The 17,270-nt window shown below is 31.7% G+C and overlaps 1 protein-coding gene across 2 annotated transcripts in view; it reads right to left on the reverse strand.

Moving 5' to 3' along the window:
• Positions 1-16,687, reverse strand: part of sigmar (Tumor necrosis factor alpha-induced protein 8-like protein sigmar) — a 45,099-nt gene extending 28,412 nt beyond the window's left edge. For both annotated transcript variants that reach the window (XM_085208395.1, XM_085208394.1), the window contains exon 1: positions 16,331-16,687. In XM_085208395.1, the coding sequence (XP_085064521.1) occupies positions 16,331-16,412 (82 nt within the window). In that variant the 5' untranslated portion in view covers positions 16,413-16,687. The remainder of the gene's footprint in view (positions 1-16,330) is intronic.
• Positions 16,688-17,270: the final 583 nt, after the last annotated feature.

Below are 17,270 nucleotides of genomic sequence, written 5' to 3' on the forward strand. Positions count from 1 at the left end.
TCTTAATAATATCTATTATAAATGTGTAAGTTTGTGAGGATGGATGTTTCTTCCACTTTCATGCAAAAACAACTAAACGGATTTAGATGAAACTTTACAGTAATCGATATAGATTATACCTTAGAATAACACATAGGCTATAATTTATGTAAATTTTGTATATTTGGGTAAGATAACAATAGATTTCAGCGGGCGAAGCCGCACTTACGCCCCTAGTGTTTTATGCGGAGAATTATGTAGGAATTAATTTAAAGAAATAATAATAGTATCTATAATGTCCTTTTTGAGTGATGTAGCATATGAATGAAAATTAATATACTTAGTACATAAAAATATATTGTATCTAAACAGCGTTCACTTCTCTATAGCGATAGCGATAGCGCCGTATGCGCCATTAAATATTCACCAACCGATCTAATAACCGTTGAGTCAAAAACGATCATTCTTCTGTCTGAGCAAGTTTTTATATATATAATAATAAATATAAATATTTTAACATTGGGTCGATGGATTCAAAAAATATATGAAGTCTGATACTTACATATATGATAATAATGAAATTCTTTTATAATACAAATCGAATAACGTCTTGGCATGCATACTGATATGAATTCCACCATTGTTAGAAAAAAATATGAGAAATTTTCTGTATATTATTTTCTACGTCAAGTAGAAAAGGGCTTGTTTAGCTGAATAAATTATAAAAACTTCAATACAAATTAAATTTCACATCAAATGGCCCAATTAAATCCACATGTGTTAATAATGAGAAAAATGACTAAAAATGAAAGATTTCATATAAATAATTTAAAGTATATACTGTTGAGTATGAATGTACACGACAGCACCAACACGAGCTGCTGGCAAGCATCCTCCACATCTTGCCACATGATTTAAATAAAAATATATTCAATTTACCGCTATGACGGTAGTGCTTGGAAATACTCCGGCTCATTTAAATTTCCGAATAAATCACTCTTTGTAAAAACGGAATAAAATTGTAAAATCTTGTACATATGTGCGTGAGAATATTTAATTTTCTATAACCGTCTCTGTTCCGGTGCCTGAGTTCAAGAGCACACCCAGTTCAGTTCAGTTGTATTTTTTTAGCTTCACGCTGTATCCCGCATACAGCAGGGTAGACAGAGAAAAAAGTGTTAAAACACTCTGTCCTCCACTTTCGGCCCAATTTTCAATGTCTTGATTCGCGTTAATTGGCGCGACTAAACGCGGCGCTTTATTTTTTGTAAAATCGAAGAAATTAAAATAATTAATTCTCCCAAATAGGAATCGAATCCTGCACCATGACGGCCTCAGTTGTATTGTAACTATTCTTTATATAATAAATTCAATTTATAACATTAATAAAATGGGAACTATTTAAATTGAAAAGCTGTAACTTATCAAGATCTGTTAGTATTATGTTATATAAATAATATTCTGGCTACTGACTGCACGTAAAAAACAACAGTTGGAAAGATTCAATAGATTTTCCTTATTTTAAATTGTAACAGTGTGTATACTGCCAATATATTTCATGTTGATAACTCATATATTGCATGTTTACTGCATTAAAAAAGGACATTTTGTAGAACTAAGTCGAAGAGATCTTTTTTCTTTTATTTGAGAGACTCAAACGCAACTTCGCTCGCTTAAGCTTATGTTTATGTAATAGCCAATAAATAATATATTATATATTTTTGTAAAAAATATACTATGTCCTTTCTAAAATGGAAAAACGGATTGTCTATACTATATTAGCTTTTGAAAAGCTCACATAGAAAATAAGAGCATAATATATTTTATTTATATGTATTCAGAAAAACGTTTAGTACTCTCATAATGTTCTATGAATGCCTGCAACCCTGAACTAATTTTCATTCAAGTCAATGTGTTAGAAATCTTTTTTTTAAATTATTTATAATGAATTTAATTCTGAAGCTTAGGTATCTACTTGTTAGCTGCTTTAAAGGTCACCGTAAGTACTGAAAGAATGTTTTCTAAGATACTTTAATACCTGCCTAATAACAATAATTATTATAATACAAATTCGGCGGAAAGTGGGGAACGGAGTGTCTTAACACTAGCATAAAATATGTTATTTATTCTACAGAAACAAGGCGCTCTTGGATTATTTTATACATTTTACTAGCGGACCCGGACGCGGCTACGCCTGCTTGAAATATAAGAATACAATTTCTATAGAAATATAATTTCAATCTAGATGAAATGCTAAAAGTGACTATTATATTTATTTTCATAAGGATGAATATCAAAATGACGCGGTAACGAACGCGGTCGCGTAGCGACGACGGTTGTTATTAACATGGCAGAATAAATTGCATGTCAAATTAGAAAATATTTTAATTTATTAGTATATATGTGTAATGTAATGTTATATAGCCTATAGCACTTCTGAAGAATGCAGCTTTCATACAAAACAAAAACAAAGTAAATCGATCCAGTAGATCCAGAGATCTTAGCGTTCAAACAAACAAACAAACAAACAAACTCTTCCGCTTTATTATATTAGTATAGATATAGATTAAGATGTGTATATAACCGGACTCTGTTTTTATTACTATGGACGTTTTACGTTGAATTTATAATTAACTGGTGTTAAAGCCTTAGTGCAAAATCTTGTTTTTCGTTTTTCGTTTTACAACTTTAGCATCCTTTGTCAATTTCAATATTCTCTTGTAAATCTTAATTATATGACTGACTTTGTTTTGACGGAAAATATTTACTTATTTTGTGACATAATTTCCATCATATTTATTTACGTTATATAAATAATGGTTAAAATTAGAGTAGCCGGACGAAAAAAAACTATGGCTTAGTAGTTTTAAAGAGGCGCGGGTTCAAATCCTGTTCCAATTTTTATAAGTTTCAAAAGTACATATTTTTCTTTCCTAAGTGAGAAATAACATTTTAAAAATGTAAAAATATAATCATAATCATCATAGAGCAATTTTGAAAAATTCTTTAGATTCCATTTTAATTTGATGAATATTTACATATTCCTAATCCGGAGTTTTACGGAGAACAGAATAATATATCACTACGGGAGTTATGTGTGGGTTTAATATAATATAAATAGAAAATAATGAAAACAACAAGAAGTAATTTTACACAATATTCGTTTACATTGTGTGTAAAGTAATGTAAATCGTGCAACAGATAGTTTGTTTACATCATCAGTTTTCCTCAGAGATCACGTACGAACTTATTATTAAAACGTAATTATTATTTATAATGAAAAATAATATTTTAAAATATAATTTTAATTTTTAAACGGCTTACTCCTTAGTAAATGTATAATGTAGTAGTTATATTTAACCATTCGGTGTATGAGTAATGTTTCATGTTAATGAAGAAGGCTGTTAAATGTAGTTTTACTTTATATGTAGTTATACTTTTAACCTTTGACACGTTGAACTATAACCCACTACTTAGTAATTACTTAATATTTATGTATTCTTCAAATTGCAGTTTAATTTCTTTAATTTTAACAAATGTCCATTTGAAAAAAAAACGGAATTCTTATGGACGGATCACTTTGTTGTCCATTCGTCTGTGAAGAGAATATATCTCGAGATGAGGTAGAGGTGTTAAACTTATATTAATATTAAATAATTAGGGCTATGTTAACTAGAAGCACAAAAATAAAAATAAGAAATATTAAACATACGCGCATTTCTGCATCTTATGCTGGATTTTACATGGAATTCGCCGCGTAATTAAAATCTATAGGGCACTTCCCGTCGACCTACATTTATGTATAAAATTTGGCACGTAGTGAGAACTTACTATACAATTGAAGGAAAAATCCCCCAAAGTTAAAATTTATAGGTATTTCATAGAAAAAAATAATTACAAATTAAATTTAGTTGTTCATTTCATACAAACTGAGTGGATATGCCCGCAAACTTAAGTGTGTCGAGTTTTATAAGTTATACTTCCCTTTGACCTACATTGACTACCAGACTCGATGGGCGAGTCCGACTCGCACTTAACCGATTTTTTTATATACCTCATTTTACGAAACATTATACGCTACAATTGCGTCACAATTAATATTAACTATAATATTTAAACACCACTAATACCTAATTTGTTCCTATGTTATGGTCGGTAAGCAGACATTCAATGGGAGAAGCAAATCATTTTCACTCGACTTTCGAGAGAGTAAAACCGTGCGACTATTATTACAATAACTAAAAACTGCTGCCACATTGTTATTATTCATTAAGAATACGAATAATGGTGGTTATGTTGCAACAAAAAATATTTTAAGTACAATATTTTGTTTTTGTGTGTTAAGTTAAATATTTTTTTTAGCCTAACTGTGTATCCCACGTAGAGCAGGGTTGGTAGAGTGAACCTAGTGTTGAGACACTCCGTTCACGACTTTGAATTCTATAGCGTTACGTGTTGAGTGGCGGAATTCAACGCCGTGTGTTGTCTTCATAGAGCAATGAAATAAAAAAAAATATCAATTAATCGAACATAGTATAATTATTTGTGGGGGGAAGTGGTAAACGGGGTGCTTTATAAAGCGTGAAGATTAAAAAAGCATGTTAAATAGCGTAATTTTTTAATTATACCAACCTATAAAGAACCTACTTGCTAATTACTAATATTGTTAGAAATAAATCTAGATTCTAAATTTCATTTTAAAGAGAAATACAACACTACTTAAACGTCAAACCACTGTTTTTACTCGGAAATTGGTTTCGTGAGTACAGTGAATAAGTTATACTCACAACGTGGTATTCCCATTTCTATGACAACACTTTAGTAAAACATAAGAACTCGATAATTATTGCGTGAACTTAGCTCGAGTTACGTTTAACTAGGTTTAAAAACTTAGTTTTAAAGAGAAATGCTTTAAAAGATAGGTATGTTAGTTTTAACTCAAATAATTAGTTGTTTTACTTATATTGTTTTTAGGTTCGCGATGTATCCTGCATATAGCAGGAAACGCAGAAGGAACTTGAACTTAGTGTTAGGGCTACTCAGTTTCCATTAAGACATTTCTGTTAGCCACTATCCACCGAATTCTAGAGGCATTGTATTTGATTGGTGGAAGTTAACGCCTCGTTACCAGAATGAAGGAATGGAAATGTTTACTAGTTTATTTCCTAGAGTGAGAATCAAACCCACAATAAACGTTTACACTGTTTATATAATACACTGTTTATATAATAATAATGATTTAATTACAACTTTATTGAACTTATTTTTCTAGAATTACTTTAGGTTTATTATATTAAAAGTAATTTTCGTAATTAAGGGAAAAATTAGGTTATATATGAAATAAAATTGTAGTGTATAATTGTAGACATCGTTTGTGAATTCTGAATAACTAAACGTTGAGTCATTAAACCTTCTTAACCTACGCTTTACGTGCTAATGCTTAACTAGCCTAATTACTAGGCTATTTACTTAAATTTACTTTAGTATTCCTTTTTATTTATATTTTTATAACTTAAAAAAATCAGCTTCAAGTTTGCAATTCGCGAGCAGGGTACGCAAAAGAAACCTAGTGTTGTTGTCACTCCGTTCTCCATTTTCCACCGAATTCTGAGAACAGAGAGAAATACTTTCAAACGGAGAAAATGTCATGTCAAAAAAGTTCGCCTTTGAGTTCTAGGTACCTAATTTATTTCTTAAAATTCTCTCTTTCTTAACCTTTTCCATTAAAAATCAAGAATAATTAACTAACACAATCAATTAATATTTAGACTATTTCAAACAAATATCATATAAATTACATTCTTCAATTGATATATGAAAACAATCTAGATGAAACATAATAAGCGAATTCAACAAAGGCCGGGTCGCGGTAACAATACGAGCGTCGAATTACGGTCAGAATAATACATACGGTATACATATAGGTTCCCATCAGATAACATTACTGAATGCATTTCAATATATGAAATATTGATACTTTATAATTAAAAAATATGTATAATTCATTCAGTAGTGGCGCAGTGGCACAAACGACGTTTGTGGGTTCGATTATCACCGAAATTATTTTTTTTATTTCATTGCTCTGGTAGCATAAGGCCTTCGAAAACACAGTATCAAAGATACTGGAGGAAGGTGAGGTCAGGTCAGGTCACTGGGGTAGCGTTTGGCGGTCCGTTCTCTCTGACTACCCCGCTAGGGATAAAGCGTGAAGCTATGTATGTATACATGTATGTATTTATGTATGATAACATAAGGCAAACGGCGCTTTGCCTCGACACCATAGCAAAAAAATTAAAATAGAAATTTAATAATTATTTCATTACCTCGAGTGGAGATCGAACTCACAACCACTAGCATTTACAGTCCACACACTTTGACCTCAATTGCAATTTTAAACTACCGCAATCCGAACTACCGTTTCATATAATATAATGACGATCATCAAAAAATGTTTAGTCTTCTAGAATTTCTAGATAATTGTCGCTATAAAATACAATAGAAGACAATGTTACGAACGCAGTGCTAGCGTTGATTATATTGTTGGACTCAATTTGTTTAAATAAACAAAGATATCAAATTCCATTTGTTATTCCTTTATTCCATGTTTGTACTGAAATTTAAAATTGATTTATTTTATTTATATCTGTTTGTCTACATCGATATAGTTTTGTATGATATCTAATATATGTAAAAGGTACGCTTCTGTGTAATAAATTTTGATAATAAACTTACTATAATACATTATGTTTAAATTTGATGGGTCTAAACTTAATTCGGAGTGTTAAGACACTCTATGATAAAGTTCGTTCGTTTCAAACAAAAATTGATTAAAACACAAAAGGCACAAAGTTTGACTTTAAACGCGACTAGTTGTGGATTCGATTCTGAATGTAGGAAATTAAATATTGATTTTAATTTATATTGCCATTTCTTCGATCGCAAAGCGCGACGTTGAGTTCCGCCAATCAACACGTTTCCAGGTTCCCCCTACCTACCCTGTTATGTGCGGGATAGAGCGTGAAGCTGATTTGATTTTAAAACTTATGACATTTTCGGGTCGTTAATAAAGCATGATACAACTAATTGACCGATACGGAACCGGAATAGACACCGTTATAACTGTTATAGATGATGCCAATTTGGTTCATATTTTGGATTGATCTACGTGTATCATGTATATTTCGTCCACAGGGTGTTCCTGATGGATTTTGATGGATAGTTGGGAGGTGACACGGGAATTTTGTGACCTATATATTTGCTACCTGAAACCCTGTTATCAGTAACAGGGTGTTATAGATATGAAAATATTATTTGCTGATATCTAATAAATTCTGTCATTCAGAATGCAATATTTCGTAAGCTGGACGGAAGTGGAAAGAAGTGTTCAAACATTCCTAGTGTTGGTCCATTCGGTAGAAGCTTAAAACTTTATTTATATTTTGTGTTCCCAAAATATGTGAGGACGTAATATAGTGACTGATTGACTCTGATATTTCTTTGCGCAATAAAATAATAATATTTAATAGTCATTATGACAAAATGGATGATTGATTGATGGATTCCGGATGGATGCGAGAAGCCCAAGACCGGGATGGTTGGCGCTTGATGAGGGAGGCCTACGTTCAGCAGTGGACGGCGATAGGCTGATGAAAAAAAAAATGACAAAAGCCGAGCCTGGTTTAAGATAAAAAAATATCATAAAATAGACAGTCGAAAGGATAAAATTATAAAATTCCCCATTCCCTACTATACCTACAACCAAAAAAGATATCTAGACTAAAAGTATATTAATTAATAAAATATAACAAAAAAAAAATATGTATATATAATGTATGTAATAAATATATAAATACTTTTTTATAAAGAATAGCGTAAATATTTGCGTCAAAGACAACCAGCGATTGTCTGTTCCAATGAATCATGGTTGAATCACGTACCGGTTTCCATGTAAGTGTGGTGTTTGGCTTAGCACTGAATGTTACAATATCATCTATGAATGCGCTTAGCATCAAACATTACTATAATTTTACATATCTAATTTGTAAATTGATTTTTTTTATGTGAAAAAATGATAACGGAGTTCTCTGAACTACGAATATTTTAACACCAGCTCAGCTGCAGCAGCAGAGATCCGGTTTAGACAGTTTTTTCTCAACTTCCCTCCAGAACTTTAGAAATTATGTGTCGGGAAAGTGTAGTTAATAAGAAATTTTAAGTTTTTTTTGGATATCTCCAATCTATATCTACGATTATCGTATGTTCGATATATCATCGCTGAATGCTAGCATTGGAAAAATTTGGAAATTTCTTTCTTTGTTATAAATAGTTATAAATGTTATAAAGTGAGGAACGGAGTGTCTTAACACTAGGTTCCCTCTGCCTACCCTGCCGTGTATGGGATACAGCGTGAAGCTGATTTAATTTATAAAGAGATGGAAATCCTAAAATCGATCAATAATTAGTTTTACGTTCCTATGCGCACAAATTCGTTCAATTCAAAAGCACGTATATATAAATAACCCAAGTATTTATTATTTTTCTATGATTCAATGTCTTACTTTGTAAATATTACTATAGATACTTAGTATTGACGTTAGTCATCTGATTTGTAAGTGCATCAAAATTTAATTGAAAAAAAGTCTATTGAAAGAGATTTAGAATTAATATATTTTACCTGTGGCTGTAACGCGGCTGTTAAGGGTTCGATCCCAACCCAACGGAATGAATTATTTATTAATATCATTATTTCGTCGCTCTGGCACCAAAGCAAAGACCGGCGTTGAGTTACGCAATACGTGATGCTTCAAAATATATAATGAAAAGTGGAGGAAGGAGTGTCTTAACGCTATGTTCCCTCAGTTTACCCTGCCGTGAGCGATTTAATTTTTAATAATATATAAGTCACACAGAGAGTTAGCAAAGATTTTTTTATTAATTCCATTGTGAGATGTCATAGGCTTACTCTTTTGTCTACCTGAACAAAGGCGGCAGGTATTGTGATCTAGGCTTTCTACAATTGTCACTGCTCTAATAGAATAAGAAATGGGTACAATAAAAAAAAAACTGAATAAAAGGACTGAACTGCATGCATTCTTCTTTGACAAATAATTGATTTATATTTTTTACTTCTGTTATAAGCCATAGGAGTAAAATTTTATGGGTAAATTATTTACGGACCGAAGGAGAGTATTTTTGTCAAATTATTTGATATGGATATGTATGTATCAAAGAAATTAGGCTGATTTGTAACTTATTTGCTTTTTTTATTACGCCTTAATTCAGAAATACGCCTCTTATTAACTACAATTTTCTAACTTAATTTCAACAACAACTTTAACTTCAATTACTTAAATAGAAGACAGAATTGTAGAGTATGATTATATATGGTAGAGTAGAGAGAGAGTAGAAATCAGGTGAATCACCAAAAAATCGACTTCATTATACATATATTTTTGTGAAATTAGTAATCCATAATCAATCCAAAACGCCGAAAGATTATTAATAGCAACCTACATTTTATATACCTAAGAAAGAATAAAATTAACATAAAAGTCTAAAACATAAATAAAAAATAAATAAATATCAGAACAAGAAAATGTTGTTTCTTAAAACACACTGTTCTTAATACTTGTTGTCACAAAAAGGATTTTAGCTGCCATAGCTAGAAATGTAATTGAAGTGTGAAGAGCAACCTAAAATGTCATATTAAAAATGAAACCCAATCTGCTGTAGTGCTTCCATAACAAAATGTCACAGAACTTACAATTTTAGTTCGCATAGGTACGTCTGTCTTTCTAATGTCGTTACATATTCTATGAAATGTAGGGGTTGAAACTTAATTAGATTGTTAATACTAAAGTACTGTGGGTACAAAAAGGTTATTTAATTCACACTGTATCCCAAATATAGTGGGCAGAGGGAACCTAGTGTTATGACACTCAGTTCAGATTCCCGCACATGGCAAAACTTTAGAGAAATTTTATATCGATTTGCGGACCTCAACGCCACGTTTTACCTTGTTACCAGAGCGAAGAAATTAATTTTTTTTTTATTCCTCAGTGATAATCGAACCGACATTCGTCGCATTTACAGTCAGACACAGTGCCGCTGCGACACTACGGCCTCAACTTAATGAGATCATTAATACGAAAGTACCGGGGCTTGAGGAGAATTTACTTATGAATGCTATTTGATTTATATCGAGTTTATAATAAATAGTAAGTGAAAATAGAAAATTGAGGCTTTTTTCTTATAATATAATAGGGTTACTTATAACTTATAATATAAATCTTTCATATAATAGGGTATTCTGGTTAATAGTAGAGCGTTTCTTTGTTTTTTTATTCTTTTTTATTGCTTTATTATAACATAAAAACAATAAATTACATGTAAAATTGCATATTTATAAATTAGAAAAAATATATAAAAATAACATAATAATATAATTAACACCAGGTAGCCAACCTACTTTAAAAATAGCTAAGAAATACTTCTTTTCTTTTCTTATACCAGACAAAAGGTTACGACCCCAATAAGAAAGGTAATTTCGCAGCTACAAGCAAGTATATAAACAGGGTACAGGATAAGGGCCGCTGGTAACCAACAGCTGTTCTCGCACCTGCCGCGCCGGCTGTGGACATCTTTACTTTTTACGTTCTTTCGTTTTTATTTGAGGGGATGGATTGTACTAGAAATTCATCCTTATTGACTTTTGCTGAAGTTAAAATAAATTATATTTATATTAAATACTTAACTATTATTATAATATAAACTTTGTGGCGCTGGGGCACAAACGTGAGAGTGTAATCACTCCGGGGAGTTAAATATTTTAATATTTTTATTTCCTCGCTCTAGTAACAGGGCTAAGCGCGGCGTTGAGTTCTTCCACTCAACACGCTAAGCCTCGGGAGCTGTTTCTATAGTAGAATAAGTATTTTATATTATTATTTGGTTTAAACATTTTGAAATTGCTTATATTTTGGCGAAAAGCGGAAAATGAAGACAGGTCTCAACGAGTGGAAAATGCGTGTAGATAAAAAATCTTCTTATATAAAAAGAAAAGTAAGAAAATACTGTATATTTATTACCATAGAGACAGTTGGGATAGCCACTTTACATATGAACTGCGAAAGACCCAAATTTAATATCGCTGGTATCAAATACGATTATGTTCGTAGAATAATGTACATCAGGTATATATTTTTTTCAGCTTCACGCAGTATCCCGCATATAACAGGATAGACAAAAGAAACCTGCTGATTAACACTAGTGTCTTAAAAACACTCCGTTGTCTATTTACCGCCGAAGTTTTCAAGACATTGTGTGTAGAGTGGCAGAACTCAACGTCGCAGTTTTGCCTTGGTATCAAAGCGACGAAATGAAAATATTGGTTAAGTGGAAATCGAACCCACAAGCATCGCGTTACAGTCACAAGCTTTTACCTCTGCGCTACAACGGCTTCAGGTTCATAAAGTATGTAATTCCATACATATATTCTTATGAAGGTTCGTCTCTTGGAATGCCGCGTTCTGAGAGCTCATAATAAACTTCGTCTTAATTCCACATTCCTGGAATCCTAACTTCGGCTGGCGCGTACTTGCTGTGATATGTGAGGACGAATCTATAAAACTCAATGTCATCATTGTAGACATGTGCAGATTAAATTTCTATTTGTTTATTTATTTTTATTTTAAATGCTTTGGATATTTTATTAAGGTTTTTATATGTGAATATAGATTTGTTATCTGTACTTCTATACTAATATAATAAAGCTGAAGAGTTTCTTTTACTGAAAGCGCAAGTCTCGTTTAAATTGAAAAAATATTTTTGTGTTAGGTAGTCTGTTTATCGAAGAAGGTTAAGGGCTTAGTATCACGTTTTTTTATGTAGCTTCACACTAGTACGTAGCAGAGTAGGCAGAGGGAACCTGGTAAACTAGTGTTAAGATATTCCATTTCCCATTTCATTCATTTTCATCACTCAGTTTCATGATGAAGAAAATAAAATTGCCAGAGACTTTTTAGTACAAATATCATTATAATAATAGACATTTTGATACACCAACATCCTATACTTTCCGGAAGTAACACTGACTAACTATTCGTCATTCAAAGTATAATTCACAAAACTCAAAGATAAGAGGCACTGCAATGTATGTGTCATTTCTACTTGGCTTAAGTAGAGAAAGGAAAGCAAATTAATATTATTGACCATCATATAGGTACAGACCCTCGTGTTACAGTACTATAAACGCGGTTGTGGGTTCTATTTCCACCCAGCAAAGTGAAATATTTTCATTAATTCATTTCCTAGCTCTGGAAACGAATTAAACGCGGTGTTGAGTTCCACCACTTAATATGCAATGCCTTTAGAATTCGAAAGTGGGGGAACGGAAACATATTAATGGAGAATAGAGTCTTAAAACTAGGTTCCTAGGTTCCCTCTGCCTGCTTTTTGCTAGAACTAAGCATATAACTATTTATTTAGTTAGACAAAGCAGGGTGTTATTTAAGACGGAAAGCAAAGACAGAGTGTTCTCTCCGTCTGTGCCTCGCATTATACGATAAATGCATGAAGAGAAATCAATTTTACATGAAACTCATAAGTGTATTCAGAATGATTTAGCTTATAAAGTTTGTAGGGGTTGGAGTGACGAAGGTAATTTAAGGGGATATACGAGTACAATGGAGTTACCCAATGGTCCAAGTTTTGGGCGACATTGACTTACGGAACATCTGTTACGGCAAATATCGAGAAAGTTTTAGTACTTGCGTGATTACTTTGGTCCTAGTTGAATATTGATGTATGTATGTTACATTTAAACAGTATTTCATATTAAATAATTATAATAATCATCATAAATAAATAAATTCCATGAAAGAGAAGACTGAGAGTTTAGTGTTAGGACGTTTCTTCTCTGGTTTTCGTTTGAGTTCCAGACATTGCGTGTGAAGTGGGGGGACTGAACGTGCGCTCTCTCCCTCCTCCTTTTAATTTATCTGAGTGAGAATTGAATCCACTATGCGTTTATAGTCATATATTACTGAGCCACACCGTCATCAATTAATAATGATTCCAGTTACAATAGTAAACAATAAAATATTTGCAATCTCTAAGTAGGTTAAGAGACTCTTAAAAGATTTCCTTCAGAGAGATTACGACCGTTTCACTTTATAATCCTGTTTTGTTGGAAACATTTTAATTTGCTTTATATTATAATTACGCTTTCAATCTGTTATTATAATTTTAATCTTCTAAGTTACGGAGTTCAGGTCCTTCGTGGCGCAGGGGCACAAGGTTTGTGGGTTCGATGCCCATTCAAGGGAAATAAATTATTTAAATTTATATTTTCATTTCTTCGCTCTGGTATCGAGGCGAAGGATTCAGGATGTTCCAAAAGGATTCAAATCCCGCCACATTCAAAAGTTTGTACGTTTGCTAAATAATTAAGCTAATAGCCATACAAATAGTTAAAATAGTGAAGACAAAATTATGAAGTTTTAATATGGTATTCGAGTTCCTCACTTTGCATAATTAAATCATGGAAGAATACAGTAAGCCATTTACTGCCTGAACTCTTTGCTTCTTACAAATTGAATTTTCCTGTGCGACCACTGAGGTGTTATTGAGACGATGATCTCTTACTTTATGTTATGTAAACCTTCTTTGTATGTAAAATTAAACAAAAGTCAATATTTTTTTCAGCTTCACGCTGTATCCCGCATATAGCAGGAAAGCAGAGGAAGCCTAGTGTTAAGACACTCCGCTCCCGAGGCATTCAGTGTCCGAACTCAATGTCGCAGTTTGCCTCGACACCGGAACGTAAAAATTGAAATATTCTCTTTAGAGTCTATTTTTACAATGAATCGACAATTTATAATTACCGTAGTTACAATTCAAGCGTAACGAAAACAAAAACCCCTGGATAAGATTTCAATTACGTAAATTTAATTGGGGACGCCATGCCTCCGGGAGTTGGGAGTACCGGTCGAGGGTCGAGACGGGAACTACTTTGTAGTTTAAGTCACGTTCCTCACGTGTATCACGTTTAATATCTGAACTCTAGCGTCTCTTAGGTAATAAACTATTGTGGACTTTTAATTTGTTGCCGTTACGTTTTAGAATAAAATTTAATTATTAAGGATGGAATAGAGAAAAACCGTTCTAGTCCAGTTCTTGTTACTCGGACAGAGTGGTGGTTGTGTATTTAAATATCATATTGATTAGATAGCGAGACCAATTCTGGCGATGGAACACAAGCGTGTGAACCTGGGAACCTAGAGTTAAGGTTCCCAGTCTACCTTGGGAATGCGGCGGAAGAGTTAAGACATTTCTCAAGGCATTACGAGTTGAGTAACAGAACTCAACACAGCGCATTGACTCGTTACTAGAGGGAGAAAAACTCACAACTTGTCACGTTTACAGGCACACGCTTGTACCCCTGGCCACGCCACGACTGGCCTCAAATAAATAATTATTTATTTATTTATTTATATTTATTTACAGTTAATGAGGTTTTGGCCACTTTATAAAAGGAAAATATCATTGGAAAAAAAAAACAAACGTCCTAAGAAAAAACCTCAAAAAATATTCCATGGCCATACATAAAACTATGCCACTTTACCATTCCGTACCCGTACAAGGTAGTTATTACAGCCATATTTTATACGCACCTAACCCAGGGTGAACCCTCAACGGATTCGTGGCAAGGTCGCGACTCGTCCTTGGACCCGCCGTGACGGAAGATCGATTCATATATGTTTAATTTTACTATATTTATATAATAAATAAGGAAAAACACAACATTATGTATAAACGATAGGTAATAATTATATTTCAATAAATAGTTAATATGACGTTATATGCTAATATAACATTAATGTATTTTACATCATCATTACAAATGGAAATACATATAATAATATTAAAACATTAAAATTTCCTTTCATTTTTTAAATTTATTATTGGATATGAACTCGCACTCGTAAGTACATATAATCCAGGGTTTAGTCGAAGTTCTTTTATTAGAGAGACAATCTACAGTCTATATAAAATACACAAGACACACCTGCACTAATCGCGCCGCGATTTCCGTTGGCACACAGTATTGGGTGACTAAATTCAACTTAACAGTATTTAAGAGGCAGTTTCAGTTTTAGTTATCTATGAGTGATTATGAGTGAACGTATTTATGCCTTTTGAAGTTGTTAAATTAACAGGAGTCTCTTAGTATATAGATTATAGAAATTTAACTTTGAAAACCGAGTGGGGAACGGAATATCTTAACAATAGGTTCCCTCTGCTTACCCTGCTGTATGTGGGATACAGCGTGATTGATACCGATATTAATAACTTTGAAAACAACGTACAATTACGTCATTGTTGCACCAAACATACGATTTAATTATATACCGGTATGCTACCTACGTAGATATTTACTATTGAGTCCGTTGTAATTTATTTATTTCTTTTTATATCGACAAAGAAGTGCTAATTTTTTCTTTATACATAAATTCATAAAATGAGCCTTTAACTTCATTCATTCTTTTATTATTTTCTTAGTGGATTTGTATGTTATGACTCAGCGTGGTGGTAGTCGTGGATACAAATTTAAAATGACTTTTTTCCTTAATTCTAATTTGGTTTTTTTAAGCTATGTTGTTTTTTTCTTCTAAAATATCCTTTAAAAAGAATATGGAAAATTTAACGTAACTACGTTACTTAGGTACATACGCAGTACAATTTACAATTCAATATCTAACCACAAACGTTTGTTTCCTATCTTTTGTAAAAAACCCAATAATTACCATCGGTTATTATAAAAAATAATAAGCAAAAGAAATATTAAATAAATGCTAAATAGGCTTACATCGTACATAATATAATACACATAAAAATAATAATACTTAAATAATTATATTTCTTAATACATATTAAATAAATCATAATATTTCTATTAAATTGATTGTGCAAATAAATAAGTATATAAGCAAGCTTTTATTAACTTTATACATAGTGAGTTATTAATATAAATTATTGTTAATATAGAAATGACGACATTAATTAAAACACATCTGCCTTCATTCATCAAAATACATAAAAGCTGGTCGTGCGAAGAGCATCGCCAATTAACTTTAATTAAATATGTTTAGTGTTTGGTGCAGAACCAGCACATGTTGCAATTGGACCTTGTTTTTTAACTAACTATACTATGAGAATTATAAGTTATTATTACTTTTTACGCTTTATTACAAGAAGAAGAAGTAAAGCTACAGATATGATATACAAAAAGTTAAAGTTACAGCTTAATTATATTAAAGTAAGTTAAGTAAAATTAAATGAAAATACATACATGAGCTGGAGACATGGCACTCATTAAGAACACACTGGTAGATAATCCAGGATTCCAGCTCAATCATTGTTGAAGCTGTCATATTTTCTTCAATAATTAAAATGTAACACTATAAGTCAATTAATAATAAATGTCTCGTATTTCACTTCGGCCTTTCACTTAATATTTGTTTTTAATATTTTTAATTCACAAATAAACGTTTGTCTGTTATTATTTATTGTTTTAATGTATTCTATCAACATACGATCGTACTCAATGTTTTGATCCCGCCCACGTAGGTCAGTAGCTTAAGCTTTTATAAAATAATAATATAAGCCTCTCTGTTCAAGCGCTAGTGTATTTCTGTGCTAGCCGCCCCGGCCGGGAACGGAAGTTGTATCTGTGTTGCCACAGCTACAATTAACTTTTACCTTCTTTTAGCTATTCCAATTACTGGTTTATGATATTAAAATAAAATATATGGAGACAATTTCTTTGAGTAAATTAATAATAGTAAAACTTGTGACATTTATGTACGCATAATTTTATTACGCTTAATATTAAAACCTATATATGTAATTAAAATATTTTTCCTTTTAAATAAGAATAGTTTTCTTTGATATAAATAGTTAATATTTTAATTTATATGCCTTCGATCAAAGTTAAAACTTTAATTGTATGACTTTTGTACTTTATATGGGAAAATTTACGTACCTGGCAACACTTTTATCATAGACAAGTGATGTTCTGGAGCAAAATGGATTTGTATTCAAATATCGATAAAATCAAAATAGTTTCTAAATTTTAAAAAATGCTTAAATAATTTTAGCATTTAATACATATTTGTTTAGTAAATATATGGAGTAGTAAGACAAATTTATAAAAAAGAGACATATTTATAAATAAAAATTATCGACTAATTTGACAAGTGTCATTACTATAAGTCGAAAACATCTGTTTA

Source organism: Heliconius melpomene, chromosome 4, assembly GCF_056956725.1.
Source record: "Heliconius melpomene rosina isolate 202511_hmr_F chromosome 4, ASM5695672v1, whole genome shotgun sequence".
NCBI classification, from domain to species: Eukaryota; Metazoa; Arthropoda; class Insecta; order Lepidoptera; family Nymphalidae; genus Heliconius; species Heliconius melpomene.